A 17,465-nucleotide genomic window follows, 5' to 3' on the forward strand; every position below is an offset into this window, starting at 1 on the left:
AGTCTGAAAGCTTTTGGTTCCCGCCTTCCATTTCCAGTGGGGGCCGTGAGGCCGGCCGTGCTCCTTTCCAGCTACCTCCTTGGCGGCTTGGGGACCCAGCAAGGTAGGTGCTGGGGAGCTGTGTCGGGCAGCAGTCAGTACTCAGTCCAGTACTCAGAGACCTTTGATCCTGGGAAGCTACTGAGCTCCCTCCAGAGAAGGGTGGCGGACGGACGAGGTCTCATTCCACCAGCTCAGAGCCAGAGGATAGATGAATAGATCTTACTTCCTCAAAACCTCCCTTAAGATAGTACCAGTACTGTTCTCACCAGACCCTGAAAGGAAGGGAGCACTGGCTATGTTTAATAGAAAAGAAAACTTAGTTCAAAGTGAGTCAGAAACTTGCCGGGCAGGGCTGGGATTTGAGGACGGTGACCCCTGAGGCCGTGACCCTCCCCCCACCGCTCCCTGCGAGCCAGACGGTGGTTAGTAAGATTTTCACTTAAAGGTGGGAACAGTGAGAGGGATTCAGCAGACTTTTAAGTTCACCGAGCTATTTAGCAGTACTAAGAAGGAGACAGCTGGCCAAAATGGAGTCACTTGCGTTAAGGGCCCCCCATCAGCAAACCAAGACCTAATACCTAGCTAGCCTCCTGCAGTTTCAGACCCCAGCGCCCCCTGGATGTGACATTTAACCAGAGAACCTGGAAACTCCTGGTCCGCAGGGGAGGTCATCCTTCGGTTCTCCCTAAGGGGGACCCTGCCTGAAAGGAGGCATTCTTTGCCCATCATTTCCTTTTCTCCTCTCCATCTCTGCCTTTAAAAACCTTCCATTTTTGTGCACCTCCTTGGAACTCCTTTATACTTGCTGGATGAGATGCAGCCTGATTCATGAATCATTAAATGAAGCCAATTAGATCTTCAAATTTACTTGGTCAAATTTTTGTTACTTAACAGCAGCAGTATGTAAGCTGCTGGAACCTGCTCTCGGGGTCCTCAGCTCTGTGTGGTCCTTGTCAGCAAAGCTGGTGGCCTCCAGCACTCGGAGCACATGCCCTGAGCCTCTGTCTAGAACAAGCGCATCCTGCTTTAGATAAAGACATATTCTGAGATGCCAGAGAGATCCACGGAGCAAGGCAGGGGTCCGGACTATTTCTGTCGCATGTTCTAGAATCACCTGGGCCTGGGTGGGCTCCCATGGCACATTCCTTCCCCAGGAAGTGGGGTGGCAGTGGGGGTCCTGGAGCGGGGCCATCAGTGGGCGGAGGGTCTCCAGCTCAGCCTCAGGGCCAGGAGCTGAACTGGAGGCCAGCAGAACAGGGCTAGTGGATGGGGATGGGGGCCACGGGGCTGGCCTGTGGTTGAGCCTCAAGCCAAGCCCTATCACAGTACTGGTTCACGTGTCTATAAATAGCCAAGCACTAATAAGAACAATTTCCTGAATGGAAATAAGACCTGGGGTAGGGTGGAGGGAGGGAGGAGGTGGGGAAGGCCTGTATGGCTCTTCCCCATTCCCCTTTTTTTACTTTTACACTGTGCTAACAAGAACATTTACATTAAGTTTGACTCTGCCGGGCACCTCTCCCATTGATCTGCTCCCGGCCTGGTGGGAGGGAGGCGGGCTGCCCGGGTGCTGGCGGGAGGGGTGCAGGGAGGCCCAGGCTCCTAATTAGGCCCTCTGACTGCTTCCCTTCCTCCCCACACCCAGGGTGCTCCTGAGCCTCCGAATGATGATTAATGACATATTTACTGTGTCCGGGCATGTGCTTTTCTGGGAAATAAAAATTCTGGTTCAAGTTGTTTGTTCCACCTAATTAGAGAAAAGGGAGATGTGTTCATTAAGCAAGGGGAGAGCAAGGGGAAGGCAGGGCCTCAGCAGCTGGCTCCCCCTGGGAAAGCTGAGCATCTCACCCTGGGCCCCGGCTCCCAGGGATAGGACACCAGGCTCACCCGCAGGTGTAAGGCTGCCCCCTCCCCCACCTCTGATCTGGTGGCCTGTCTGCTCTGCGGCATCCGGATGCCCTTGGCCTCCGTCTGTCTTCTCAACCTACTTTCCCTTCCTTCAGCAGTCCCTCCTTATCCTCGCTCCTTTTCTTTCTGTTTTTTCTTTTCCTTCATTCCCCTCCCACAAACCTCCTCTATCTCCCTTTCCTCACATACAAATGAAGGCTTTGCACTGGGTCCTCGAAGCCACAGGCCAGGCCAGGGGGAACAGTCTATCATTTGTAGGTTCCTGTCCCAGCCCTCTTTCCGCTTTCCCTCCTCTCCCAGCTCCTCCCGGTCCATCTTCCTTTCCCTGAACTGGGCTCCTGGGACACACCTCGAACCCCAGCCTCGCACCTCCAAGCTCCAGAAAGCTTCATTAGCATGCAAATCAGCTCGGGGAGGGTGAGTGGCTTATTAATGGCAAGTCACTTTGTCTCTGAGGCCACCGCCTCCAAGGCTGGAGGCAGCCCTTCCTCCATCTTGGTGGGGAGGAATGTGAGGCCAAATGCTGGCCTCAGAGTCCCCCAGCCCAGTTTATGTGACCCAGATGGCAGCTCCTCAGGCTTTACCAGGGCCCAGCCCACCTGGATCTGGAGGTGCGGATCAGCGGCATGTGCCCGGGAGTGAGTGTGGGAGCAGCAGACTTCGTGGGTAGGCTTTCCACCCCTCCGCTTAGGTGTGTGTGTCCATGGGCCCCCATCCATGAGCAGCTTCTGAGCTTTCGAGACTAACCCTGTGGCTGTGCGAGGCATCTCTAAACCCCGTGTGCCCCGTGCAGCTTCTTGTGTCCCCAGACCCCAGGCATCATCCCCGAGGGCAGGCACTTGGCATTCAACAAGAGGCGGGGTTGGGGGGGTGGGGGCGTTGGGGGGCGGGCTGGGGGCACAGAGTGCATTCTGCGTGCGCTGGTCCAGTGTGGGCAGCAGAGGCCACCGGGCTCTTCCCAAGGTCCCCCGGGCCTCAGAGGGCAGTGGAGAGCCCAGAGGCTCCACGGAGAGGCGGGCAGCCTGGAGATGGCTGTGTGGGAAACACAGGTGACCTGGGTGGAGCGGGGCGTGCTGTGTGGAGGTTGGAGGGAATGAGGGGGTGTGGGTGAGTGGGGTGGGTGCCCCAACCCTGGTGCTAATTCTGGGAAGCCAATTGATATGCAAACAGCCTGGAAAGCCCTGGAGTGAGGCCTGATTGCCTGGCAACGAGGCCTCCCTCTTCTCCCTCCGAAACTCACCTCCCCCACCTGCTGTGTCCTTTTTTTTAAATTTTTTTTTTTTTTTTTTAAATCTCTTCGCTTCCTCTTTTTATAGCTGCCTGGGGGATCCGTTAGGGGCTCTTGTCCTGTGGCTCCAATGAGGGCTGTAAGGGAAGGTGGAGAACTACAATGCAATTGGCTGCAGACCCTGTATCCATGGGGCCCCCAGTCCTGTGCTCTGGGTGAGGATGGATGCCCTTCACAAAGAAGGTCAAGAGGGTGGGGGCTGCGTGCTGGGTGGAGACTCTGGGCCCCTAAGAGAAGCAGATGGGGGTGCTGCTGGGGTGACTGGTTGGAGGGAATACAGAGTGAGAGGGGCTCCTGGAGGGAGCTGGACCCCAGTGAAGGCCTTAAGAGGAATTGTTCCAGAGTTCCTCTTAGCACAGGGCCCTAGTGAGGCTCCATGTCCTGGTGGTGGGTGGGTGGAGGGCCCCTTGAGTAGGCAGCAGCCTGAAGCTGGAGGCCTGGAAAGCGAGGGGCTTAGTAGATATATATGTGACTGGCATGGGGCGGGGGGCAGAGCGTTGTGAGCAGGGGAGCAGGCAGTCCTAAGACTATGCAACTCTCCTACCTGCTCCCCCATCCCCCAAATCAGATTCAGGGCCTCATCTGCAGCCCATCAGCTGTTGGGGAAGTAGCAGACAGAGCAGGAAGCTGGCTCGCCAGGAAGATTTCTCTCTGGGCTCAGGCCATTCTTGCTTCCCCCCTCTTCCTTAACCTGTCCTGTCTCTCCCGGTCTGTGTAGCTGCTGGCTTTCCAGATGAAGGCCACGTGATCGCCATTCTGGTGTCTAGCCCGGGCGTCCAGGAAGAGGGGACTTGGAGAGAGGCCTTGCTACCAGCTCCCAGGCTTCTGCAGCTAGACACCCGCCAGGAGTCCCAGGCACTCCCCCAGGCGCTCTGGCCACCAAAGTGTTGGTGGTGGCCTGTTCAAGGAGAGGTGCCACAACCTGGGCTGGGGCAGGGGTCTGGGGGCAGAGGGTGGCTTCCTTTTTCTGATTCTCCTCCCAGGGCAAGAGGCCTGGCCATCCTCAGTGATGCTGTCCTCCGTCCTGCTGGCTCACCCTTCCCCTGCTGGCCACATGCTGGATGGCAGAAAGAAGGTTCCCTGAAACCAGGGCTAGTGGATGACTCCTGGAGGCAGATCTGGGATGGAGGTCTGAGAGGTAGGTCTAACACAACTGGCCAGTGCTCTGACTCTCCACCAGGTGCTTAAGTTCCACCACTCACCTTAAGTTCATAGCAGCCCTGATGGGCGTCTGTGGCTAACAGCACCCTGTTTTACAGCTGGGGAAACTGAGGCAGAGAGACTAAGTTACCATAATAGGTGATGGAGCCCTACAGTCATACGGACATTCCCATCTAGGAAAGGGGAGAGCAAGGTGCACCCTGGAGCCTGAGAGGATCAAGTGAGGGCCAGGCAGAGAGCCCGCCAGCAAGGCATTCTTCTCGTTCCAGCCTTCCAGCCATCCTTTGCGGCAGGCACTGTTCTTTCTCCCACTATACAGATGGGAACACTGAGGCACTGCAAGGTTAGGTAGCTTGCTTGCCGACCATGGCAGAGCTGGAAGGGGGTGGAGCCTGGTTTCGAAGTGAGGCTGCCCAGCTCCGGGGCCATGGGCTTAACCAGCACTGGGTGACAAATACTGAGGGCTTCTGACCTCAGGGCCAGTAGGGCTGCCCCAGGCAATGTGTTCTGGGGTCCCTGGGCACGGCTTGACAGTTTGCACATTTGAGTGATCTCTTAACACCCTCTCTCTGTTTCTCTCTGTTTCAGCGGCTCACACCTCTGGGGCTGCTATGCCTTTGGGTCATCAGAAGTGCCTCTGTGACTGGTCCTTGCAATCCTGGGAGAAGGAGGGGGAGGCAGAGGGTGGTGGCCCCTAGAGCTGGTTCCACGCGAGCACTGCTGGGTGAGTCGTAGGTTTATTGCTTGTCAGAGCTGGCAAGGACCTGCTCTGGATGGAATTGTGTGCCCCCCGAATTCACATGGTAAAGCCCAGACCCCAGTGTGACTATATATAGATAAAGGACCTTTAAGGAGGTAATTAAGGTTAAATGAGGTCATAAGGGTGCTTAAGGGTCCTTGTAAGTAGAGGGGGAGACACCAGAGATCTGTCTCTCTGCACACACAGAAGAAAGGCCACATGGGGACACAGAGAGAAGATGCCTCTGCCAGGAAGAGAGAGCTCACTAGCAACCCTCCTTTCTGGCACCTTGATCTTGGCCTTCCAGCTTCTGGAGCTGGGAGAGATAGATGTCTGTTGTTTAAGCCATGGGTCTGTAGTATTTTGTTATGGAAGCCCAAGCCCTACTCCTACAGAGTGTCTGATCCAACCCCTTTATTTTACCGGAGAGGAAACTGAGGCTCAAGGAATGACTCTCCTGAAATTCACAGAGCAGGGTCTGGAACCCCGGCCCCTGCTGCCCGGTACTGTCCTGCTGGTCATCGGTCTGCAGGAGTGTGAACTGGGCTGGGACGGGGGTGCAGAGGGCGAGCGTGGCCTCTTGCTCTGACCTGCTGTAGCACCCTGCCAGGCTCTTCCAGGGCCCTTCGCCACATGGGTGATGCAATGCGCTGGGGCAAGGTGACCCCCGGACGGGCGCAGCAGGGTGACTCCGACCTTTCTCTTCCCCGCATGGGGTGTGTCCTCTGCAGGACAGAAATCTTGGCAGGGGCCGCAGGCTGACCCAACTTCAGGAACGGACTGGACAGATGCCCAGATGGGAAGGAATACCCCTTGCCTTCCTTTTCATCCTTGTCTGGATGATCAGCCATAACAGGGGCTGCTCCAGCCCAGGACAGGAGTGAGAGATCTATTTCTCAACTGGCAGCTTCCCCCTGGGTGGACTTGTGCTAGAGGGAAGGCATTTGTCCTGGGTTCTGGCACCAGGATCTGGGTGGGGGCCCAGAGCGGGGTGGGGCCTTGTCAGCAGCCCTGGGGCTGACTCCTTGGCGGGGAGTCAGGTTTGGATAGGAAAGACACACCCTCAGAGAAGCGTCATTTTGGCCTCGTAGCCCCTACTGGTGATGAAAGCCTTGCTTATTTTTTCAAGACCCAGGAAAAGGAATGTTGGGGTAGGAGTGGGGAACGGGTCATGCATCTCCCCACTTTCTGAAGCCCAGGAGAGCCACAGGAAGCGGTGAGCTGGGGTTCTGGAGGTCTGGACCTCCAGTTTCAGAGCCTGGGCGTGCTGGCTGGCCCTGGGGGCGGACACAACCTCGCAGCAGCTGTCCCTCTGTCTAAGGCTGTACTGAGAGAACACAGGAAGGAACGCAGCCCTGGGTGCCACGAGACTGTGGTTCAGGCCACTCACCAACTGAGAAGGGCAGTCACTTCTCTTTCAGGCCTTGCTTTTCTATCTGTAGATCAAGGGAGCTGGACCAGCCATCCTCCACCATCCTATTCATCTTTAAAGGCTCTATGATATATAAACGCGGTCTGGGATTCTGTTTACAATTTCCTTGAGTGGAGTTTGGTTGGGGGAGGCTTTAACCTGTACCTGGGATCTTATTTTTATTCAGGTAGGAGAAAGCCAGCAGATCAGGGGATGAGTGCCAGATTGATGGTCATTTGTTACAGCTCCCAAGAGGAGGGGGAGCTCTGCTCCACATAGGGTCACGGGGATGCCTCAGGGTTGGTCCGGAGGCAGGGGGAGCAAGGGGAAAATGTGGTGCCCGCCTTTGTTGGGGTTCTTGTGGGAAGGAATGGACAAAGGTTTTGGGATTGGGTGGTTTGAATCATTTCCAGAAGCTCTCGGCTGTAGGACTGATCTCCAGTTATCCAGGCCCTAGGGATTCAGAGTTGGAGGAGGCCAGCACCTCGGACTCCCAGCTGGTTAAAAGGAGGTGGTGAGGGTTTGGATGTTGGGCTATTTGCATATCAAAGGCGTGTGCTCTGCGCTTGATTTCCCGTCTCCAGGAGATTAGCTAAGCCTGGGAGTGGCAGTCCCTCCTCATTGGGAAGGCTTTGGGATGTCAAAGCATCATAAAATATAAAAAATAAAGACCCAAGTATACAGGGGCAAGTTCAGGACATTTCCGGCTCATGGTACCTTGTGTGAGTTACAGAAAGACACCCCTGCAGATAGGTACAGCAGGTGCAAGGGATCGTAAGGGATTATGGGCTGGATTTCCTCAGTGGGGCATCTTGGACAGGCAAGAACCTAAAAAGCCTTACCTCACAGCCCTGGAAAGTTGGCCAGATTTAGCAAATAAAAATACAGGACACTCAGTTAAATCTGAATTTCAGATATACAGTGAATAACTTTTTATTTATTTTTATTTAGTCCAAGTATGGCATATAATTATGCCCCATGCAATATTTTGGGATATACTTATACTGAAATTCAAATTTAACTGGGTGTCCTGTATTTTATCTAGCAACCCTAGGCCCTGGCCACTTCTGTCCCTGAGCCTTCTCCTCCGACCTTATTCTATTCTTAGGGTCTTGACCGAGCCCAGCAATTACCCCAGGAAAGAAGAGAGGAGGACAGAGTTGCACAGTCAGGAGACAGAAAAGGTCAGATAAATAGAAACAGGATGAGAGGGAAAAAACTGACATAGAGCGAGAGAGAAAAAGACAATGAGAGGTAAGGAAGAATGGGAGACAAAAAGCACACACACAGTGCAAGAGGCACAGAGTTGGGGAAAGGGGGCTCTCCCAGGGCGGCCCCCCCCCCCCGCAGCCCCGCTCCTCCCCTTGCCCCAAGGCCTCACCTTGGAGTAGGTGGCACCATTGATGACCTCTCCTTTCCTCAACCAGATGATGGAGGCCGCAGGCTTGGCGTTGTCTGCGTGGCAGGTGAGGTTGAGGGGGTCCCCCGCCCGCAGACTGATCACAGGCCCCCCCAGGATGACCGGGTCATCAGGTGGCACTGCAGGGGTGGAGGGGAGGAGAGAGCGGTAGAGAGGTCAGACTGAGGGCGCTCCTCGCCTCAGGCAGGGCTGGCAGGCTGGGCTGGGTGGATTTTATGGAGCCGATGACAAACAATAATTATCATACTTTAATAAAATGTATAATCCCCTTGTATTATAACAATAATACAACAACAGCAATAATCCCTGACATATGCACGGCATGTTTATTTGCAGCCGATGTTCATGCCATCATCTCATCCGCCACTCGCGATGAGCCGTGAGGGGACAGGGCCGGCATCATTAGCTCCGTTTCACAGATCAGATTGGGAGGCAAAGCTCCGCTGCCCAGATAATATCTGTACTTTCTTTCTTTTTAACTTCTCTCTCTCTTTTTTTAAAACAAAGCGCTGTCACATCTGTCGTCTGATTTAATCCTTACAACAGTCTTGCAAGGTAAACATTATTATTATCCCAATGACATAGATCTGGAAATCGAGGCTCTGCGGGATTAAGTGACTAGCTCAAGGTTGCTGGGGAATGGGGCCCCAAGCCAGGGCCTCTGACACCTGCAGCTCCCCTCCACTCCTTGCCCTTGCAGGGGTCAGGGGGCAGGGGGCAGGCAACCTTGCAAGACTGAGATGGCGTTTCAGAGGGCTATGCGACCCTCGCAACTCCTTAGTGCTTGATTCTTCCAGAATGGCTCCAACTGCCTCATCCCAGAGTCAGGGTGAATCTCTGCTCCCCACTTCTCCTGTGCGTCGCACAGTGGGGTGATCGGAGACTTGTGGCTCCTGAGAGATGGGGGTGCTGCCGTGGGGAAGATGTCCATGGCAGTGGCTGCATCTCCCACCTGGCCCAGCACAGGGCCCAGTTGCTGGCAGACGCTCCATCACGTTTGCCAAGTCCACTGGAGTCACGCCTTTGATCCCCTGGATGACCCTGGGATGTGGGATGGGCACTTATGATGATAGGTGACCATCACTTGGAGGAGAGGCCCATAGAAGTTTAATGACTGGCCTAAGGTCACAGAGCCTCTTCTCATGTTCGTGCTTAGGGACACATGGAGGGTCTCAGGTTTCTGTGGTTCCCTGCCTCTCCTCCCTGGACCAACAGACAAACCACAGAAGGGGAAGGGTTCCCTGGAGACTCCCTGGGAGGTCCCTAGGCTTCTCCTCCACCTCCCTCACCCCACCCCCAGGGAAGGGCTGGGCCAGTCAGTTCTGGAGGCCTGAGGAGGGCTGAGCTGCATGTTTGCTGAGTGAATGGATGGAGGGGAAATCGGGTGCTGACAGATGGGGGTCTTAGCAGAAAAGGCCTTCTTTGCCCAGTTGCCGGAGAAAGTCCTTGTCTCCATCCAGGCCCTGTGCAAGCTTCTGCCCTGTGGGATCCGGGAAGATGGACTCAGCAGGGTCAAACAGCTTTGCCAGCCCGGTCCTGACCCAGGGCCCCGCGCCCGCAACCTGCATGGCCTCCCTCCCCTTCCCAGGGCCTGCCCACATCTGCCACTCTCCTCGGGCACCCAGGAGACTTCAGGAGGCTCTGGGGCCAGGTAAACAGCAAAGCAGCCCCTTCAGCTTGTGGCTGTGCCCCCTTCCTTCCTGGCCTGGAGGAGGTCCAGTTCAGTACTGTATAGCCCAGTGAGTACCAACTTCCATGTTTCTATTTTCTGAGGAAAATCAAACCTTTGGGGTTTCCAAGATGCTTTCAGCAGCCCCAGAACTCCACTGGAGATCCTGGCCCGGAGAGGCCGTTGGCCTCATCCAACCCTGCCCAGCCTCCCCAGGGGGCTCTGGGCTCAGGCAGATGCTGGTTGTGGGCTGGACAATGAGGATGACACCCCCTACCCCGCCCACTCCAAACTCCCTCATTAGTGCCGGAGGCCTCCTTGGTGCTGGTGTGGCCAGAGAGCAAAAGAGAGGCTAATGAGGGCTTTCCACAATGGGGGGGTGGGGGGTGTGTGACAGTTGTTGATGAGGGGAATTTTAACTCTGTGCAATGCTGGGCCCCTTCCAGCAGGGAGGGCCGGGGCTGGGGCTCCTGCCCCCCTTTCTTCTGTGGGGGCAGCTTTCTTTCCAGTAGGTGTCCGGGATGGAGGCGCTCCGGGCTGAGTTGGAGAGCAAGAGACATTGGGAAGAACCATTTCAAGTGTCAGGAAAAGAAGAAACACTGGACCACCCCGTGTCTCTGGGACTCTCCAGGGAAGAGTCAGAGGGTGTGGTCCTGTGGAAAGTACCCTAAATTAGAAGGGGTGAACTGGGGCACGGGGTCCCTCCTTCTCGTTTTGTTTCACCGGATACAAAATATGAAAGGACAACAGGAGATCCGGACAGTTCCTTCTGGCGCCGAGACAGTGGTTTCCAAACTTGGCTGCATATTACAATACTCTGGGGAGATTTAAAAAAATCCCATTGGCAGGCTGCACCCCACGAACTATATTCCAATCTCTGGCGGTGGACCCCCAAGCTTCGGGAGGATTCCAGTGTGAGAACAGGTTGGAGAACCAGCTGTCCCCGGGGCCTTTGCTCAGGTGCTTATCCCACTCTGATCGCAGCACAGAGCCCGAGGAGGTCTTTCTAAAAACCACATACAGCGAGGGGCCGAGCTTCCTTCTTGCCGTTCTAGTCCTGTGTTTTGGAATATTGGATTAGAGGGAGCGCAGGGGAGGGGAGAGGGGAGTGGGACGCCCGCTTCATGAGTACCCGGGCGCGCACACGCTCACACACGGACATCCATCCTCAGAATGGGTCCTGATTATATCTTCCTAAATAAGTGGTTATCATGCAGTTATTCATGTAGCTATGCATTATTGATTGGCCTTCGCCTCGCTGCACACCAGATGGGGTAGGAGGGGGTGCGGATGGGGCCGGGGTGCGTGGGGTGGGAGTGGGTGAGGAGGGAGGAGTTTGGGGGCCAGGAGGCTGAATAGAAATCAACAGTCGCTCTTGGCAGCTGTAGCGCGGACGGAACGGGCGACTCATTACCTCTCCATTCAGACTGGCCCGGAGCTGGGGCTGCTGGGTGTGGGGCCGTGGAGGGGGAGAGAGGGGAGGTGGGGGGAGGCCGAGCCACGGGGCCCGGAGATGCATTATTCATACGTCGCCCTCACAGGATTGGTTATTATCCTGAACCACTATAGAGTTTGGTCTCCTAATTTTTAATCACAGGGAAGGTGGAAGCGTTAGCCTTTTGTGATTAATCCGGAGATAAAAATAGTTGACTGTTTTGGTGTTGTGCTCATTGTCAGTCAAGAAGAAATGGCATTAACTGTTGGGTGACTGAGGCCCGAGGAAGCCCGGAAGGCACCCCGGGCAGAGCTGGCCGCAGAGCTGGACAGAAAGCCTGGGGAGGCCACAGCTCAGGCTCAGACAGGGGCCGGCTCCATGGGCACCGCTGGCCAAAGGGACGCATTGCCCAAATTACCGCCCCATGATCAAAGGGGCGCTTGGTCCTAGTTATGCCGGGTGCCCATCTCTCCCTGCGTGGGAAGGGGCCCTTGAGGACTTTTCTCTGAGCTCTGCTGCCTGGGGCGGGGGAACTTGAGCGGCGAGGTGAGGTAGGGAGACCAAGTCAGGTGGCGCATTGACAGAGGAGGAAACTGAGGCCAGAGAGCATAGCGCCATCCAAAGTTACCTGCGAGGGAGGGCAGGGAAGGATGGGGATGGGCTCAGGAAGCGCGTCCTGGTTCTACCAGGAAGGTAAAACTTCCATCTATTTTCTGTACTAAGGTTCCTTACGCCCTCTTAGGAAATAAAGGATTCTGCAGGGAGAAGCTGAGGAATCCACCCAGCCCCACAGCTGTCTCTAAGAAGGGATCCCGTGATCAGAAGGCCTCAAGCTTATGGACCAGAGCGTACGCTGGGGTGACCATCTGATGTCCTTCCCACAGGATGCCGGCTGGGCAGAGGGCAGAGTGGAGCTGGGAGTTTGAGGATTTCTGCCTTGTTCTGGAATTACTCCCCGGAAGCCTACCCAGTGACCGTACGGTGGTGTCAAGCTTATTTGACTCATGGTTTTGTTTTACTTGGTTGGGCAATCTTGCCAGAACAGGCTGGGAAAATTCGCTTGGTGCCAGGCCAAGGGCAGCACTGAGGGGGCTCCCCCCAAAATCCAGTGGGTCACCTAGGTGGGCCCCTGGCCAGCTTCCTCAGGGGGTTGGCCCAGAGGGTTGGTTTCTACAGACAGCTGATGGGGCACATCAGCCCACAAAGGCCAGCAGCAGGGACATGGACGGTCTTGCTGGAGAAGAGCGGGAGGTCGGCCAGGCCACCTTCCTGCCCCAGCGGCATGGCAGAGCACCTCGCTGACCTTGAGCTCTTTGGAGGGAACTCCTGTCTCCCTCTCACACACAGACCATTCTCCGGAAGTGGTGTTTTAGAAACCCCGATCCAGCTGTGTCCAGCTCTGTATCGACCCTGCCAGGGCCTCACACTCTATCTAGAACATAGTTCGGATTCCTCCCTGTTGCCTATAAGCACCTGCACCTTCGGCCCTGGTCCGCCCCTGAAACTGACTTCCCTCTACCCCTGTCACCCACCATGCCCTGCCCACGGCTCCTCTGTTTGCCGAACCCACCAAGCTCACCCCTGGCCCAGGCCTGGCCCTGGCTCTCCTCTGCCTGGAATCTCTATTTATATCCTTGTCCTGCCGGCTGCTTCCCGTCAAGGAGGGTGTCTCTGAAATGTCACATCCTCAGTGAGGCCAGGCCACCCTGTGCGAGCCCCCCTCCCCTGCCGCCTTTACTTTCTTTATGCCCAGGTTCATCTATTGTTTGTCTCCCCTTATGACCAAGGAGACTTCTTGACAGCAGAGAAAGACTTTGTCTGTCTTGGTTGTTGCCATATTTGCGTGTCTGGATCCGTGCCTGGCATGTAGTTGCTCACACATTTGTTGAGTAAATAAACCGAAGGTGGCTCGGAGGGAGGCCTGTCACGGGCATTGGTTTCCGGGGTCAGCACTTTTTACTCTGTGTGTGTGTGTGTGTGTGTGTGGTGGGGGTAGAGGTGGCGGTGGTGGACGAGTGACTGTTGGGGGGCTGGCAAAGAGGGGGAGCCTGCTAGCCCTCCCTGGGACGGCAGTGCAGAAACTCTGTTGTGTGATGCTGGGGGACAGGTCACTTCCAGCCATTTCTGGAGAGGGCAGCCTGGGCTGGGAGGGCTTGGGGGAGGGAGTGGGGGTGGTTCTCAGTCTGTTTTCGAGGTTGCACCATTCCTGCTGGTAGAAGAGGGAGCCCAGCCCGGTTCCTCTGGCTCACAGGCTGGGGAGGCGACAGGTCAGAGACACTTGGCCAAGGGCAGGGGGAGGTTGGCTGCGGGTGCTGCTTTTCCTTGTTTTTAAGGCATCAATGTTCAGCCCCAGGCCCCAGGGACCTGGTTGGGATGCAGGGTGGGCTTAGTTCATGCTGGGAGTGCCAAATCTGACCCCATGGAGGGAGGGCCCCCAGGGGCCTCTGGCTGCCCTGCCTCTAGCTTCGGGCCTGCAGGCCAACCAGCATTCAGCACTCCTTCCTTCCCTCCTGTCTGCCCCCTGGCCTTCATCCTTCCCTTCCTTCCATCCAGCCTCTTCCTTGTCAACCCCCAGAGCACAGAGTGGATAAAGAATCCTGAATACGGCCTGCGCTCTGGGAGCCGATGGGGAGACCTTCATGACTCAAAGCATGTGCCCAGGAGGGACCTACAGCATCCGCTTCACCGGAGAGCTTGCTTGGAAACGTGGACCCTTGGGCTCTGCCCCAAGACCTCCCGAATCAGAATCAGCATTGAAAAAAGACCCCGCATAATTTGTATGCACCAGTATGTGAGGACTTCTAGAAAAATTACAAACTGATGAGTACTTGGAAGGAGGAGCTCATTGGACAGTGAGAGCCCCCAGGGGGCCTCTGTCCCTTTGTTGGCGCCCCGATCCCTTTGCGAGTTCCAGGGACTTAAGTCAGAGAGAGGAGGTCTACCTGCTGCTTGCTGGAAATTTGGCTTGGCGTCAGGGCCCAGCATGAATCATATTCCACAGCAGGTTGGTTCCTTTGCCCAGGGCATTTCTTTTCGTTTTTTTTTTTTTAAGATTTTATATATTTATTTGACAGAGATCATAAGCAGGCAGAGAGGCAGCAGAGAGAGAGGAGGAAGCAGGCTCCCCGCTGAGCAGAGAGCCCGATGTGGGGCTGGATCCCAGGACCCTGAGATCATGACCTGAGCCGAAGGTAGCGGCTTTACCCACTGAGCCACCCAGGCGCCCCTCCCAGGGCATTTCTTGAACTTGACGGAATGCTGGAGTTCTCATTGCTCGCCTTCTCCGGGCTCCCTCTGACTCTGCCTTCAAGACTTCACTAAGACTTCACTAAGGGGTTGTCCGGTCCCTGGAGAATCTCCCGCTTTGTCTGTAGCATTCTAGGGACCCTTCTGTCTCAATAGCTGACCTGGTCTATGGCAGTGATCTGCAGATGCTTGTCCGTCCCCTCGACGGCCACCTCACCCACCCTGGATCTCTATCACCTGGCCTAGCACCTGCCTCGAAGGGGACACCCCGGCTGTGTTTGCTGAGCTGAACCTGGGTTGAGTCTATTACTTTACAAGCTGCATGATTGTGGGCAGGTTACGTAATCCGACAGCCCCTGCCCTCTTATCTGGAAAGTGGGGTAATAAAGATACTAGCCGGGCGGTTATGAGGGTTACTTTTATGATATGAAGAATGCCGAGAGAGCCTTGCAAAGGCTTATGCAAATATTGGTTATTACGTCCAATTTTTAAGGATAATATTTAGTTTGGGTGCTATGTGAAAGACACTGTGCCAAAGCCTCTCTTGTTTTATCCTCATTAACCTTCAGAACTGGTACTATTGGCATCTCCATATTGCAGAGCAGGAAACAGGTTCAGAGAGGGCAAATCACTTGGCTAAGGCAACACAGCAGACAAGGGATATGGTTGGAATTTGGATCCTGGTTTGTTGGACCCTATAACATTATCCGCTAGAGTCAGGGCAGCCTACAGACCTACGGGCAAGCTGCAGTGACCTTTCAGAGCCCTTGCCACCAGGCCTCCTGTCCTCATCATGGTCCTCTGTCCCCACGTGGGTGCAGGAGGGTCTCTGTCTTTGCCTGTGGGCTCCCCTCCCCAGGCCAATTTCAGAGGGCTCTCGGAGGCATCGGCTTGGCCAGCAGTTGGTGCTTGAGAGGGGCCGGATAGGGAGTAGATGAATGATTTTTGCTGGTCAGACCCACTCACTGCTCACTTTCGTCATTGTGCCCTGCCATCAGGTTCTGGGCTACAGGTAACCCCGGCCTCCCGTTTCCTCACTCCTGGGGATGCGCCACCTCATGGCCAAAGCGCAGAACTGCAGAAGGTCAACACAGGACTGGGGTTGTGGGGGTTTTCGCAGAACTGCTTTTCAGTGCGAGATCACCTTTCATTCAGAAAATCTATACTGAGCAGCCAATCGGCGCCAGCCCCAGTGTGAAGCACTGGGGGTTCAGAGCTCCTGCCCTCGTGGAGAAACGGACAATAAACGTAAACGAATACGTCACATAACTTTGGGTTGATAGAACACAATGATGATAAATGAGACCAGGTGGGGAGTGGCTAGATCCTAAGCTGGCTTCCGAGATGGGATTCTCTTCTGGATTTCTCCTGTCCTTCCTGGATGATACTTTCCGTCTTTTTCCCGCCTTTAATTGTTGGTCTTGCCAAGGGTTTGCTCTTGCCCAGCCTGTGCCATTCTACACACGGTCTATGGAGAAGGAAATCACTTTCCTGCGGACTCAGCCAACATCTGTGTGCAGACAAACCCCCCAAAAGCATTGTCCACACTTTGGACACATTGCCCACACTGTGCCACATTGTCCACATTGTCCACATTGTCCACACTGTTTAATCAGAGAAGCCAGAAATCTGCACGTCTTTCTGGATTCTACCCTCCTTCACCCTGCATTGCTAACCATCCCTGTTGAAGGCTCTGAAATACCTTTCCCATCTCTTTCTCCCTTTCCATTCCCGATAGTCTTCGTGGCTCAGCCCCTCAGCGTTTCTTTCTTGGACTGTAATACCTTACCCCATCCCCATGCTCCACACTGTCCCAGAATGATCTTTACAAATATCTGGTCTTCTACCCCATTCACCGATCCATTCACTTGCCAATTTGCTGAATATCTAACATTCCTTTATTTGAAATCATTCAAAGAGGGTGCCTGGGTGGCTCAGTTGGCTAAGGGTCTGCCTTCAGCTCAGGTCATGATCCCAGAGTCCTGGGATAGAGCCCCGTATCGGTTTCCCTGCTCAATGGGAAGCCTGCTTCTCCCTCTCCCTCTGCTGATCCCCTTGCTTGTGCTCTCTCTCTGTCAGATAAATAAATAAAAATCTAAAATAAATAAATAAATAAGTGACGTATTCAAAGATCCCCTAGAGCCATCTGGACAAAGTCTGAACTTCTTAACTCCTGCCAACATCTCTAACCTCATTTTTCACCCCTTTTTAACTCAAATTCCTCTCGTGGATAAGAATGAGTTGCAATTCTTGGAATAAGTCCCTCTTTCCCAGTTGTCCATCTCCCCTTGTTTGGCTAACTTAAAGGCCAAGCAGATTGGATTCAAATCCTCGGTCTTTTATTCACTAGCTTGTGGTCCTGGGCAAGTTGCTTGGCCTCCCTGGTCTTCAGTTTCCTCATTTATAAAATAGGGACCATAATAAAACCAGATTGGCTGTGTCGTTGCCAAGATCAAGTGAGATGCAGTGTGGCAGAGCCCTTGTGAAACCGTCCAGCACTGTATGGATGGGGCACATGATTGGTTCTCCAAGCAGACGGGGCTCATTCCCTTGAAAGATGATGGGCAGAGTGCTTGGGGCTTAGAAGTCTGATGCTCTGTTCCCTTGGGAAAGTAGAGGTTGCCAGGCACTGGGTGAAGACCCCAATGCCCCCCCCCAACCCCCACCCCAGGGGAATCCCAAGCTGCTCCGCCTGGCTTGGCTTCTCCTGCCTACTGTCCCCCCATATTCTGTGCTCATGAAGCTGAGGCCACTACTTCTGATGGGCTACAAAGGTATGTATGGGTTCAGCTGACCCGATGTGGTGCCCAGGTGGGCCATCTCAGCTGAGCTCACCCACTGTTGATTCCACTAAATCCTGAAGTTTGGGGTGATTTGTTACACAGTGGAAGCTAACTGATATACTCAGTAGTAACCTACTATCTGCCTTGCTCCCACCCTCCAGCTTCTTTTCCCATACTTTAGATGGACTGGTCCATTCCCCTCTCTGCAAGGACAGTCTGCCCTTTTAGAATGACATGCTTTTGCTTGTGAATTTCCCTCTGGAAAGAAATGTCCTTACTCTTGAGTTTTAACTGGCTGGAATCCCAAGATCTCTCCAATCAGCTCGAAGACCACTTTTGCCTTGTTAACTCTTGGTCAGGCGC

At 54.7% G+C, this 17,465-nt stretch overlaps 1 protein-coding gene across 4 annotated transcripts in view; it reads right to left on the bottom strand.

Annotated features, from left to right (window-relative positions):
* Positions 1–17,465, bottom strand: part of KIRREL3 (kirre like nephrin family adhesion molecule 3) — a 532,455-nt gene that overhangs the window by 32,557 nt on the left and 482,433 nt on the right. For all 4 annotated transcript variants that reach the window (XM_044258181.1, XM_044258179.1, XM_044258182.1 and 1 more), the window contains one exon: positions 7,931–8,088. In XM_044258181.1, the coding sequence (XP_044114116.1) occupies positions 7,931–8,088 (158 nt within the window). The remainder of the gene's footprint in view (positions 1–7,930; positions 8,089–17,465) is intronic.

The sequence above is a fragment of the Neovison vison genome, chromosome 7, assembly GCF_020171115.1.
Source record: "Neovison vison isolate M4711 chromosome 7, ASM_NN_V1, whole genome shotgun sequence".
Classification (NCBI taxonomy): domain Eukaryota; kingdom Metazoa; phylum Chordata; class Mammalia; order Carnivora; family Mustelidae; genus Neogale; species Neogale vison.